Source organism: Cryptomeria japonica, chromosome 6 (assembly GCF_030272615.1).
Source record: "Cryptomeria japonica chromosome 6, Sugi_1.0, whole genome shotgun sequence".
Lineage (NCBI taxonomy): Eukaryota > Viridiplantae > Streptophyta > Pinopsida > Cupressales > Cupressaceae > Cryptomeria > Cryptomeria japonica.
In genome coordinates, this window is record NC_081410.1 from 503,336,427 (window position 1) to 503,351,996 (window position 15,570).

At 36.4% G+C, this 15,570-nt stretch overlaps 1 protein-coding gene across 1 annotated transcript; it reads right to left on the reverse strand.

Annotated features, from left to right (window-relative positions):
* Window positions 1–513: 513 nt before the first annotated feature.
* On the reverse strand, window positions 514–1,962 carry LOC131052804 (PAN domain-containing protein At5g03700). Its single transcript, XM_057987428.2, has one exon. It carries the CDS (start codon window positions 1,960–1,962, stop codon window positions 514–516), a length of 1,449 nt encoding a protein of 482 aa, XP_057843411.2.
* Window positions 1,963–15,570: the final 13,608 nt, after the last annotated feature.

Genomic DNA, 15,570 nt, shown 5'->3' on the forward strand with positions numbered 1-15,570 from the left:
TTGTATTTTCTTACTTACATAATTTAATGAATATTATTTTCTTTTAAATTATTATATTTTATTTTTTTCATTGAGAGGTTTTCTAACAACTTCCATTGTTTTTACATCTTTTATTACTAATAGAACAAATAAAGAAAATGAAGAAAATCACTTAAAACATAAACTCAATCTCATCCTTTTAAACATCACAAACCTTATATTGAACAAATTTATAAGAATAAAGTAAAAAGCCACTAGACATTTAATTAATATTTAGTAACAACATTCATATTCAATAAAAAGGCGTTTGTCACGAATAGGATAAGTACTGGCATTAAAAAGACACCTTGCAAAAGGTCTTTGTCACGAATAAGATGTTTATGTTTTCCTCTCTTTCCTGCATTCAAAATAGACCTTTGCAAATTCCATTCAGATTCGAGATGTTTTCCTCTCTTTATTGTTATGTGCATAAACTTACAAAAGCACAGGTAAATTGCTGGTTAACATTGAGATTGGCAGATTCTATATATATCCCTAGGCTGCCTCATCCTTGTTAAGATTCTTGTAAGGTAAGGCAGCCATAAATTTCTCTGACATGGCGATATAAATCTCCCTCTTCCCCTCCTGCAACTTACAACCCCAAATGGCCATCACACAAGCCCCTAGTGCCGCCAATCCGCCCACCACAACTGCCAAACATCCTAATATCAACACAGCCTTACACTTTGAACTTCTACATCTCGACCTTCTTTCATTATTAGTTGTGTTGAGGAATTTGATGAAAGCAACCTTATCTTGAGTGGGCTGCTGAACCAGAGTGGGCAGAGGGGCAGGCACCTGGTAACACCGCTTCGAGTCATTGTAAAACAAAGCGGCGGAGCAGCCACACGTGCCGCCGCACAAATCCATGCAACCCTGTTCAGAGTCCACCCTAACGAAAGGGGCAAACTCACTGTAAGGCAGATCCACGCCTGTTATTCTTACCAAAGCTGTGGTCTGTGAGCAAAAGAGTGCAGAATCCATGGCCTTCAAACAACCGGCGGCGCCGCCAGCGGAGAGGCACGTGCAGCCGGTATCGCGACCACAGATAGCATACGGCCCACACGTGGAGGGCAGCTGGCATGGGGTCTCCAAAGCCTGGAAATCAACTTCCCAGAACCGCTTTTCATCACGCCAGTAATAAGCCCGTAGATTTCCGTCGGCCTCGAGCTTGAGTCGTCTTCTGACACGTAGCTTCTGGTGATACGTGTCAAGCGGATTGACGTCGACTAACTGAGATTCCGACTGGTACATGGCAATATATCCGTCGCTTTCCAGGCGGGCGTAAATTGGTCCTTTTTCCGGAATTATGAGCGCCTTCTCCTGCATCGCTTTTCTCCTCCAGTACACCTGCCCGGATTTCCACGTCAGCGCCATGCCCGCCGCCTCCATTTGCAGGGTATAATCTTCCCCCGCCGCCACCACCCTCATCGACGCCGTGAAATTTTGGGCCTCAAGCAGAGTATCTGTCGGATAATCGAAGCTCTGCCATTCCACAGCCGCCTCCGTCTTCACTTGCAGATTTCCAGAATCTAAGAGCGCCACCACCGCCGGCGCCGGCGCCGCCTGTACGCGCCACACAGCGATTCCCCGCTCGTCTAGTAGAGCAACGCTACCGCTCGCATCTTGCATGAATTCGGAGTTTTCTCTCACAGTGTTAGTTGCGTTGGCGCTCCATACGATATCCGTTGCATTTATTTTGGTTTCATCTTTTCCTAGCAGGAATGCAACAGAGAGAAGAAAATGATCTTTCTCGACTCTGTAAAATCCCAAGGCAAAATCTCCACTTGGACTGAGGAGAATCGGTTGAAATTGATCTTTTCCTGCTGGAGAAATGCTAAAGCCATTGGGCATCCGAGATTTATAATAGCACTCTACTTCTTCCGCTAAGCCGCAGAACACAGCCAGGGCTACCAATAGCCATTGATTCTTCATAATTTCCATATTCCAGTGCAGCTGTAAACCATCAAATCATCTCCTCTCTTTTCCTTTATTACTGTCGTGTTTTGTCGCTTCGACAAGATGCTTTTTGGGTAATTTAAAAAAAAACACAGGGGAGCTAAAGTCCAAATAAGCAGTCAACGGGAGAGGTCCCGCCATTAAAGATATCTCAAGCGGCTGGTTTTCTCCGGTTTAGGCGAAGGATAGGGTTTACTTCTCCTTTAGAGCAACATTGAGTAGCTTGGTAGTTGTACCTGTAACTCATCCAACGTCAACCATATCGGTAAAGAATAATGGCAAATCCCACTATTACTAAAAGTCAACTACAATGCTACAAGTGATCGATTCTATAATGCTTTTTTTTATTGCAATTGGGCTTAGTTGTTAATTTTTAATAGAACATTGTTTTCAACTGAGCTCACTTTAGACGACCTCATTCATTGCATTCTCTTTATGGCCAACTGCGAGGACTTTCGCCTTGTACCACATGTTCCTTGCACTACAGGAGCTAAAACGTTTTTTTTTTTTAAATAATGTTTATGGTTCCATTTAAATATAGTAGTTGACCTTTTGATTTAGTTAAAAAATCCACCATTGACACGTGTAAATGTGACTTTGTTAAGGCAAATATACATTTACTTTTCTTGTATGGTATTCATATTAAAATCAGTATGTGTAACAAAAGAGGTATAAGGGTTATCCAGATAGAAAAGTATATGTAAGTTAATGTGTTAATTAGGCATATGCTTTATTGTCTATATAATTTTATATTATAACTTTGAGATACATACAAAATTGTTTGAAACATTTGGAAAATCTATGTATTTCAAATTTGTTTATAGTTATTGAAGGAAAGATTTATAATGTTTTTATTTGTGAATATAATGGAGTTGTTGATTCCCTTTGTTTGTAAGGAATGAGCTCGGAAAGAGTTTTTTGCTTGTTCATTTTTTTCATTTTGACAAATTGAAATACCTTCCTCATGCTCATATACCTACATCTTATTCAATTATTTTATTGTTTTCAAATTAGTATCATTTTATGTATCAATTTTACTCTCCTACAATTCCTTGCATATTTTGTATCTAAACAATATAGAGGTCATATATTGTCACCAATGCTTCTTTATGATTAAGGTTTTAGATAGTATTTTGTGCTAGGTAGAGACTTAAAACAATATGAAATATTTATCACCATAATAACTTTGAACTTTCATAGGACCAAAAAGATCAGTGTGCACAAGATCTAAAATTCCCTTAGAAGTGTAGGACTTACTTGTAAAGCTTGATCTTGTCATCTTACCCATCTGGCATCCTCGACACATAGCATTCTCAGGTTTTTCCAAACTCGGTAGACCTCTTACTCAGTGCTTCTTGCTTATTTTGATCAGATTATCAAAATTTACATGACAAAACCTTTTATGCCATAACTGATATCATCTATCTTTGCATACATACACTTGTTCTGAGTTGAGTCAAGATGAAATGTATTACCTCTTGTTTGTGTCCTGGTAGCATCTAACTTTCTATGCTTATCATGAACTTTGACAACTCCTTTCTGAAATTCTATTCAGTAACCTGTATTGTTTAGTTGTGCTACACTCAACAAATTGTATTTCAATCCTTCAACCCAATAAACATCATTACATTTAGCATTGTCAAGAAGTGTTATGGATCCTTTACCTTTTACTGGACATGGTGCATCATTACCAAATCTTACATAACCTCCATCATAATCTTCTAACATAACAAACTTGTGTTTATCACCTGTCACGTGATGTGAGAATCCACTATCTATGATCCACGAATCATTAGTTTTTAAGTGAGATATTAGGGCTTTTTCTTCATACCTTTCTTCATCTGATCCATCTTTGATAGCCACATAAACTACTTTCTTTGTATCAGTTTCATCTGATTTATCATCATTGGATTCCTCATCGGCTATTAGGCATGACTTTCTATCTCTTCTTTTGAAGTCTCGGTATCCTCTGTATTGATTATTTTTCTGTCTGTCATCTCGGTAATCTCTCTTTTCAGTAGAATCTTTGTCAGGACAGTTAGAAGCCATATGTCCTATCTTATCATAATTGAAACATTTCAAAGGTAGTTTTCCTTTATACTTACCTTTGCCTCTCGGTAACCTTCTAGCTAATAGTGCTTCAAACTCTTCTTGCTTTCTGATTTCCTCATATAGTTTGTGTACTTATTCCATGTTCTTACGAAATTTTTCACTTGCTCCACTATGATTCCCTTTAGAATACTTATACTTTCTATCATTGTAATCATTAGATTCATCAAGATGAAAAGAACTAAATACAGATTCAACTTTATTTACCGAAGACCCACTATTATCAAAATTACTTAACTCAAATGCATGTAGCTTACCAATAGTAGCATCCAAAGAAACTGGCATATTGGGTACAGACCTCAATTCATTGATTGCAGAGAGTCGAATTGCATAAGCAAGTAGAAGGGTTCTCAATAACTTACTTGTGACATCCTTTTCTTCAATGGTTCCTCCCGCTCCTTTGATTTGATTGACAATCTCCTTTAGTCTTGTACTGTACTGGGTTATGTTCTCACCTTCATTCATCCTCATAGATTAAAGTTGTCATCTTACACTATCCACTTTTTTTTCTTTGAACATGTTCATCACCGCCATACACAGATATGAGCTTGTCCCACATTGCCTTGGCATCATTGCAGCCTTCTAGATCATTAAACTCTAAGTCAGTCAATGCAGATGTTATTTCAATCATTGCTTGAATATGTTCTTGCTTTGTCTTTATCTCTTCCATTGTCTATGGATAGGTGCTAGGTGTAATGAAATCATTCTCTAGATAATATACAACATATTCTCCAACTCCTAATAGGTGTAGCTTCATCCTTTTCTACCATGTAGAGAAACTAGACTTGTTCAGCTTTGGTGCATCCCTCTTGTACATCTTTGGATCTTTGCCTTAAGTACCTTTAAACTTTTTCTTCCGGAGTCCAAAGCTCTGATACCAATTGATAGTTCTGATACTTAATGTAAGTACAGATGCCAAGCTAACAAGATGAGAGGGGGGGGGGGTGAATCATACAAACTTAATCTTCCATAAAAACAACAGATTCAACCTCGGTAACATATACTTCAACAATATAACCAAAACTGCTAAACATGCAAACTCATAAGCATATAAACATCATAACACCAAATTTAACGTAGAAACCTAAATAGGGAAAAACCACTATGGGATTTCAGACCCACTAAGAAATATACTCTTCTAGAGTATGCTTGGTTAAAAGAAAATCATGTTAAAGATTACAAACACATTGCTAGATGTGACCCAGTTAAGGGATTTACCTCAGATCTGTTAGGATCTTCACCTTGTTAGAAGTGACCTTGTTAAAGGGTTTCAAACACTCAATCAGAATGTCACCTTGCTAGAGGGTTTTACAAATAAGACAGTTAAGTCCACTCGATTAAGAGATTTTCTGTTACTTCCCAAAATAATAGTAATAAAAATCTATCTGCAACTTCACATCTAAAATGCTAAAGCAGATTCTTATTTGCTCAATACAATCTATTCATAAGACTTATCTTGTCCCTCTGTTGGGCTCTATACTCTGTTATTCAAACAGGTCTTCAAGCTTCTATGCTCGGTAATTACTATGTAGCATCCCTATGCTTGCACTTGCCCGCATACATTGTTTATCAACAGTTCCTTATTTATAAACAATTTGCTAACCGCTTAATCTCCTTGATCACATATCCCATGATCAATCATAGCCATTAGATCTTTAAACTTGACCAGGTTCAATGTATCCTTTGATCTGAAAACATTTTACCTCACCCTGGAACTTGTATACATTTCTTGGAACTTGTGCTAAGGTATTGCGGTTCAATCTGTGCTATAGATCTTTCTGCCGATTTTCCTTTGCCATAGATTCTTTAACAAACTTCATGCATGACATACCAATCATTTAATCAATTCCTTCTCATCAACTTCCTTCATTAAATAACTCTTTTAATCATTTAATGCATTCTGTTATAGCTTGGTTGCAACTCGGTAAATACTAAACTTCACTTGGTAGACCTCCCGCCTTCATTAACCGATAGTGATAACCTTAGGGTTTACCGACTAGGTTCCTTAGGGTTTACCGACTAGGTTCTTTGCTTGGTAATATAGTATAGTATTAACCTTTCAATCAACAACATATGTAGGATATCAAAACAATCTAAACATCATGATCTCATCATTGTCTAACTCGGTAATAGTTGCCCATTGAATAACTTATTCCTCCCCTTATTCATCACATTCTTTATGTGCCTTTTACCGACATCTTTATACTCACCAAATCATACTTTTTAAGATATGGCAACATCATACTGAATTAGAAAATCAATTTCTTGACATCAATGACAAAATAATAATATTAAGACAGTAAACATCCTTAATCAGTTATATCCATAATCATCAACAACCTTCTCAATATCCTAATTGAAATGCCAACAATCTCCCCTTGTCTGTTATAATGCCAACAATCTCCCCCTTTGGCATTGATGGCAAAACCAATTGATTTGACCTAATTGATTCGGATTCCTATGAGATTTTGAAATGCTCTCCCCCTGTTATCAAACCTCTCCCCCATACAATAGTCTTCTCCCCCTTTGACAACAATGCCAAAAAGTAAAGAACTAAAACATGATTTCTTTCGCTGAGAAGTGAATTCCTTGCTGTTATATGTCAACTTAGTCGCGGTCAGAGCATATGTCTTCAATTCCTGTTCCCTTTATTTGTTTCCTGCACACCTTTAGAAAACATCCTAAAGTGTGTAAATAAGCATCAATCCACACATAATATTCTGTAGATTCATCAAATCGATGCTTTCACCGAACTCTGTCAGTGAGTAGAAGATAGGGGTAGGACCCCTAACTTGCTTCTGAGATACTCAAAAGTGTCCCTTGGCAGTGGCTTGGTGAAGATATCTGCTATTTGTTCCTTTGTGCTAACATACTCCAACACCACTTTCTTCTCTTGAGCTTCTTCTCTAAGATAATGATATTTGATAGAGATGTGCTTTGTCTTAGAGTGCATAACATGATTCTTTGAAATGTTAATGGCACTAGTATTGTCACAGAATATAGTTACTGGCTCGGTAACTTTCTCATTTATACCTTCCAATAGTTGTTTGATCCATGCTATATCAGTACAATTCAATGTTGCAACAACATATTCAGCTTCTGCTATTGACTGTGAAACACATCCTTGTTTCTTGTTGAGCCAACTCACTAGTCTTTCTCCTAAAAAGAAAGCTCCTCCACTTGTGCTTTTTCTGTCATCAATGTTGCCTGCCTAATTAGCATCAGTATAAACTTTTAAATCAAAGTCATTTCCTGTCTGATATACTAAGCCATAATCCTCAATACCTTTCAAGTATCTGAAAATTCTCTTGATTGTTGTCATGTGTGTTTCCTTGGGATTTGCAGAAAATCTTGCAACTATACCTACTGCATGTGCTATGTCTGGTCTGCTATGAACAACATATTGTAGCTTTCCAATCATGGATCGGTAAAGTGTCTCATCAACAGATGCAAATTCATCATTTTTTGATAATTTGCAGTTGGTAGTCATAGGAGTACTTACTGGTTTTGAATCCTCCATTCCAAATTTCTTCAAGATTTCCTTTATGTACTTGGATTGAGTAATGAAAAACTCATCTTTCATTTGCAATATCTGTAAACCTATAAAGTACTTTATCTCACCGATTAGTGACATCTCAAATTCTTTGCTCATTTCATTTCCAAAGTTCTTGCATAAAGAGTCATTTCCACAAAAGATAATATCATCAACAAATATGGCTGAGATCAGTATTCCATTTTCATCATTCTTCATGTACATATTGCTATTTTCACTTGTCCTTATAAAACCAATCTTGATTAAATAAGAGTGCAATCGTTCATACCATGCTCTAGGTGCTTGTTTCAGACCATATAAAGCTTTGTTCAATTTACATACCTGATCTTTATTCTTGTCTTCAACAAATCCTTCAGGTTGTTCAATAAAAACTTCTTCTTCTAATATACCATTCAGAAATGCAAATTTGACATCCATTTGATATACCTTGATATTTTTGAAAGCAGTGTATGCCAATAATGTTCTTACTCCTTCAAGTCTTGCCATAGGTGCAAAAGTATCACCATAATCAATTCACTCTTCTTGAGCATATCCTTTGCAAACTAGTCTTGCTTTATTTCGAATGACCTCACCTTTTTCATTCAGCTTGTTTCTGAAAATCCACTTTGTATCGATTACATTTTTGTCCTTTGGTCTTGGGACCAGTTTCCATGTGTCATTCTTCTTGATTTGATCAATCTCTTCTGTCATAGCATTTATCCAATCTTCACTGTTAAATGCCTCTTTCACTATTCTCGGTTCAAATTTAGATATCAGACATGTGTTCTGTCTCAGTTTGTTCCTTGTCATCACTGGATCATCTTTATCTCCTATAATTTGACTTGATGCATGATTCCTTCTGACATACTTGGCTAATACAGGCTCGGTAGGCTCTGTATGATCTTCTTCATCACTCGGTAACTGAATATCCTCTTTATTTTCTTCAGTAACTCTCTCGGTAGGACTTGTCGGTTGAACATAGACAAATTCTTCATAATCTTCTGGTTCCATAGAGTTTCCTTCATCATTTCTTTCTGCAAATTCATCAATTTTCACATTTGCACTTTCTACTATTTTTGATAGATGATTTGATCAGACATTTAAATGCTTTACTTCTAGAAGAATAACCAAGAAATGTTCCTTCACTTTTCTGATCAAACTTTCCATTTCTATCATCTTTGTGTACAAAGATTTTGAAGTAACTTCCATTAGGTTTCTTGTCATACCATATTTCATATGGAGTCTTCAAAGTTCCTTTCTTTAGTTGTACTCAGTTCAGGGTGTAAACTGTTGTGCTTATCGCTTCTCTCCAAAATGTTTGTGGCACTTTCTTTTCAATCATCAGGGTTCTGGCACAATCCATAATAGATCTGTTTCTTCTCTCAGCTATCCCATTTTGCTGTGGAGTTCTCGGTGCAGAGACTTGTCTTTTTATACCATGATCATTGCAGAATAAGTTGAACTCATCAGAAGTGAACTCACCTCCTCTATCAGATCTAAGACATTTTAGTTGTCTTCCTGTTTCATTTTCAACACTTGCCTTGTACCATTTAAACATTTGAAAAGCTTCTGAATTTTCTTTGAAAAACATAACTGACATCATCCTTGAATAATCATCCACAAATAATATGAAATATTTATCACCATAATAACTTTGAACTTTCATAGGACCAAAAAGATTAGTGTGCACAAGATCTAAAATTCCCTTACAAGTGTAGGACTTACTTGTAAAGCTTGATTTTTTCATCTTACCCATCTGGCATCCTCGGTACATAGCATTCTCGGGTTTTTCCAAACTCAGTAGACCTCTTACTCAGTGCTTCTTGCTTATTTTGATCAGATTATCAAAATTTACATGACAACACCTTTTATGCCATAACTGATATCATCTATCTTTGCATACATACACTTGTTCTGAGTTGAGTCAAGATGAAATGTATTACCTCTTGTTTGTGTCCTGGTAGCATCTAACTTTCCATGCTTATCATGAACTTTGACAATTCCTTTCTGAAATTCTATTCAGTAACCTGTATTGTTTAGCTGTGCTACACTCAACAAATTGTATTTCAATCCTTCAACCCAATAAACATCATTACATTTAGCATTGTCAAGAAGTGTTATGGATCCTTTACCTTTTACCGGACATGGTGCATCATTACCAAATCTTACATAACCTCCATCATAATCTTCTAACATAACAAACTTGTGTTTATCACCTGTCACGTGATGTGAGAATCCACTATCTATGATCCACGAATCATTAGTTTTTAAGTGAGATATTAGGGCTTTTTCTTCATACCTTTCTTCATCTGATCCATCTTTGATGGCCACATAAACTACTTTCTCTGTATCAGTTTCATCTGATTTATCATCATTGGATTCCTCATCGGCTATTAGGCATGACTTTCTATCTCTTCTTTTGAAGTCTCGGTATCCTCTGTATTGATTATTTTTCTGTCTGTCATCTCAGTAATCTCTCTTTTCAGTAGAATCTTTGTCAGGACAGTTAGAAGTCATATGTCCTATCTTATCACAATTGAAACATTTCAAAGGTAGTTTTCCTTTATACTTACCTTTGCCTCTCGGTAACCTTCTAGCTAATAGTGCTTCAAACTCTTCTTGCTTTCTGATTTCCTCATACAGTTTGTGTACTTCTTCCATGTTCTTACGAAATGTTTCACTTGCTCCACTGTGATTCCCTTTAGAATACTTATACTTTCTATCATTGTAATCATCAGACTCATCAAGATGAAAAGAACTAAATGCAGATTCAACTTTATTTACCGAAGACCCACCGTTATCAAAATTACTTAACTCAAATGCATGTAGATTACCAATAGTAGCATCCAAAGAAACTGGCATATTGGGTACAGACCTCAATTCATTGATTGCAGAGAGTTGGATTGCATAAGCAGGTAGAAGGGTTCTCAATAACTTACTTGTGACATCCTTTTCTTCAATGGTTCCTCTCGCTCCTTTGATTTGATTGGCAATCTCCTTTAGTCTTGTACTGTACTGGGTTATGTTCTCACCTTCATTCATCCTCATAGATTCAAGTTGTTCTCTTAGACTATCCATTTTTGCTCTTTGAACATGTTCATCACCGCCATACACAGATATGAGCTTGTCCCACATTGCCTTGGCATCATTGCAGCCTTCTAGATCATTAAACTCTGAGTCAGTCAATGCAGATGTTATTTCAATCATTGCTTGAATATGTTCTTGCTTTGCCTTTATCTCTTCCATTGTCAATGGATAGGTGCTAGGTGTAATAAAATCATTCTCTGGATAATATACAACATATTCTCCAACTCCTGATAGGTGCAGCTTCATCCTTTTCTGCCATGTAGAGAAACTAGACTTGTTTATCTTTGGTGCATCCCTCTTGTACAGCTTTGGATCTTTGCCTTAAGTACCTTTAAACTTTTTCTTCTGGAGTCCAAAGCTCTGATACCAATTGATAGTTATGATACTTAATGCAAGTATAGATGCCAAGCTAACAAGATGAGAGGGGGTGGGGGTGAATCATACAAACTTAATCTTCCATAAAAACAACAGATTCAACCTCGATAAGATATACTTCAGTATTATAACCAAAACTGCTAAACATGCAAACTCATAAGCATATAAACATCATAACACTCATAACACCAAATTTAACGTGGAAACCCAAATAGGGAAAAACTACTGTGGGATTTCAGACCCACTAATAAATATACTCTTCTAGAGTATGCTCGGTTAAAAGAAAATCCTATTAAAGATTACAAACACATTGATAGATGTGACCCAGTTAAGGGATTTCCCTCAGATCTGTTAAGATCTTCACCTTGTTAGAAGTGACCTTGTTAGAGGGTTTCAAACACTCAATCAGAATGTCACCTTGCTAGAGGGTTTTACAAATAAGACTGTTAAGTCCACTCGGTTAAGAGATTTTTTATTACTTCACAAAATAGCAGTAATAAAAATCTATCTGCAACTTCACATCTAAAATGCTAAAGCAGACTCTTATTTGCTCAATACAATCTATTCATAGGACTTATCTTGTCCCTTTGCTAGGCCCTATACTCTGTTATTCAAACAGGTCTTGAAGCTTCTATGCTCGGTAATTACTGTCTACCCCAACTATAATGACAATAATACCTCTAATTGAAATGTCAATCCAAAGTTTGGACATTCATATTGTAGAGTTTACTATTCTCATGGCTGGTGTTCATTTAGTTGTCAATCCAGGAATGTAAAACTTGAAATGGGTCTGCAATATATATGCACTAAGCTCCTTAAATGATTATTCTTAATTACTGTAATAAAGGTAGGAATGGAAATCATAAAGACAAAATAAAAGCTTTTCAAAACTCTGTTGAAATGGACTAATAGAAATACCAGAGATCACACTGTTCTGCCTTGGCTGCAGGAACAGTCAAAGGATCTATTTCTAGTGGCTGCAGGAACAACCCAGTCATGAACTTCTACTGCAACTATGTAAAAACTAACTTCAATAATCATAAACACAGGGTCACTCACCAAGTGGGCCCCCTTGGATGAGTGATATCAAACTCTCAGCAAAGAACTCTTAATAGATCAGAATAAGATATTTTTTATTCATTTCTTCTTGAAAGACGATTACATATTCAAAAAGAGAAAATTCAGAATACTTGACAAAAACTCTGCTCAATCCCTTTCCATTTTGTCTAACTCTCAGAAAAGAAGGAAGAGCTTATTATAAAGAAAAGACAAACTACAATGGATAACTCCAATTATGCCCAGAAGAAAAGGCGGATCACTGTCAGATGAAGGGGATAACAGAGAGCTTGGCTGCAGGAACTGTGGATCTGAAACCGAACCATAGTCTTTGCACACCAAAGAGATATTTTGTAGATTAAACATGCACCAGAGTTAAACTCCCATGGTGAAGTACAACTACTCCGATTATGCCATAGATCGCGCTTTCTTGATCTCCTTTAATTTGACCTCCAGCTATCTGACATGATTCTCCAGTCCTTAGGCACGAAAGAGAATTCCCCACCGCAGCATAAATTATTATCTGTACTAAAACAGAAACAATATACAAGGACATGCATATATATCTTACTTAACTAATACATTCATTAATTCACATATGAAATCACCCTAAATAATCCACATATCACAGGGACAAACCATTTGGCTGTAGGAATAAATTGGCATGGCTGTAGGAATTAACAGACAAGGTTCAAACATGATTTCTTAAGTTCAGTTTTAAAACATGGATTACATATAGTCAATTCACAATATTTTACTATCACAATACAACCGAAAAGATACCAAAAACCTAAGAGTCCTGATAAAAAATATGTCAATACACCGACTTATCATGCCCCCCAACTTTAAGGGTTTGCTGCTCCTGCAGCAAAAGGAAATTTTTTTATTTTTGCTGAAACTTTGAAATCACCAATAGTGTCTTGTCTAGTTCCCTTGGAAGGCAAATTCCAATAAAATCCCTTCATTTTCTCTAACTTGGACCATCTAGTTGTTTCTTCAACATCTACATCATAATTTTGTTCTGTTGGTTGGCATGCCAAAAGTGGCCACATTAGGATAGGAGGCTGAAAGATTAATGGTAACCAATTATTGGATTTCTCCCTTCCTAGCTGTATGTACTTGGAGGCTCTCTGTATAGCTGCATGAAAATTCTATAATGAGTAGGGTTCTCCCAGTTTTAAATGATCTGGTAGATGACTCCAGCATTGAGTTAGTCCCTCTAGTGTTGTTGTCCTATGGGTTTGAACTAATTGCTCATACGCTTGATAGAATTCCTCTCTCATTGGAAGTACTATCTTACTAACATCATCCCTTATTAGCAACTTTTGCCAATCATAATACAAAACCTTGGGTGCTTTTGATTCCCTCCTCAATGGCAATGGACAGTCAAGTTCCAATTTTTCAAACTCCCTAGCTTGTGGTCCTATAATCATTTCATTTTGTATCCAAGACATTAGAGCTCTGAGATGGATATCCCCAATGTACAACAAAGGATTCCATTCTCTGTCCTGGGGTATAGCATAATTATGTAAATATAATTCACATAACAGGTTCCTTATAGAATGTGGGGAGGTTTGATAAGCATGATAGAATTCCTCAGGTGTTTCCAAGGATGGATTAAGGTCCCTTACTATACAGTTTAATCTGAAATTTAGATACCATTCTTTCAAGTGCACTGCATAAATTCTTGGGGGAGCCCTACACTGCATTATCTCAGGAACCATACTATAGATCTCTTCTACCTTAGTCTCCAATTCTTTAATTCTATTATTTTTCTTCTCAATCTCTTTTTGCTGCTTATTAATTATTCCTTGCAACCTATCCTTCTCTATTTCCCATTGCCTAAAGAATGTTAAAGCAATTGATAAGCTAGTTAGGGATGAAGGAGTTCTTATGGGTCCTACCTTAGACCGTGGGATTTCTTCAATAACTTCCTCATTCTGGATTGACATATTTCCCACGTTTTCTTCAGGTTGTTGTGGAACGTCATTAGTAATCTCCTCACATTGCAATGCTACTAGATTTGCAAGCTTATCCATTACAATTTCTTCCTGAATTGCTTCTTGGATTTCTTCTCCTGCAAGATTTTCTTGAATTTCTTCTTCTGTAGCATTTTCTTGAATTTCCTCTTCTGTAGGGTTTTCTTGAATTTCCTTTTCTATAGCATCTTCTTCTTCTGAAGTTTCTACTACAATCACCTTTGTTGGCTTACTCACTGGTTGAGTCTTCTGTGTCGTCCTTCTTGTTCTCCTAACATAAACTTTTAAAACAAACATAGGAGTTTTTTCTTTTGCTCAATACCTCTTACCCCAACTATAATGACAATAATACCTCTAATTGAAATCTCAATCTGAAGTTTGGACATTCATATTGTAGAGTTTACTATTCTCATGGCTGGTGTTCATTTAGTTGTCAATCCAAGAACGTAAAACTTGAAATGGGTCTACAATATATATGCACTAAGGTCCTTGAATGATTATTCTTAATTACTATAAGAAATGTAGGAATGGAAATCATAAAGACTAAATGAAAGCTTTTCAAAACTCTGCTGAAATGAACTATTGGAAATAAAAGAGATCACACTGTTCTGCCTTAGCTGTAGGAATAATCAAAGGATCTATTTCCATTGGCTGCAGGAACAAACCAGTCATGAACTTCTACTGCAACTAAGTAAAAACTAACTTCAATAATCATAAACACGGGATCACTCACCAAGTGGGCCCCCTTGGATGAATGATATCAAACTCTCAGCAAAGAACTCTTAATAGATCAGAATAAGATATTTTTTATTCATTTCTTCCTGAAAGACGATTACATATTCAAAAAGAGAAAATTCAAAATACTTGACAAAAACTTTGCTCAATCCCTTTCCATTCTGTCTAACTCTCAGAAAAGAAGGAAGAGCTTATTATAAAGAAAAGACAAACTACAATGGATAACTCCAATTACACCTAGAAGAAAAGGCGGATCACTGTTAGATGAAGGGGATAATAGAGAGCTTGGCTGCAGGAACTGTGGATCTGAAATCGAACCACAGTCTTTGCATGCCAAAGAGATATTTTGTAGATTAAACATGCACTGAAGTTAAACTCCCATGGTGAAGTACAACTACTCCGATTATACCATAGATCGTGCTCGCTTGAATCTCCTTCAATTTGACCTCCAGCTGTCTGACGTGATTCTCCAGTCCTTAAGCACGAAAGAGAATTTTCCACTGCAACATCAATTATTATCTGCACTAAAACAGAAACAATATACAAGGACATGCATATTTATCTTACTTAACTAATACATTCATTAATTCACATATGAAATCATCCTAAATACTTTGCATATCACAGGGACAAACCATTTGGCTACAAGAATAAATTGGCATGGCTGCAGGAATTAATAGACAAGGTTCAAACATGATTTCTTAAGTTCAGTTTTAAAAC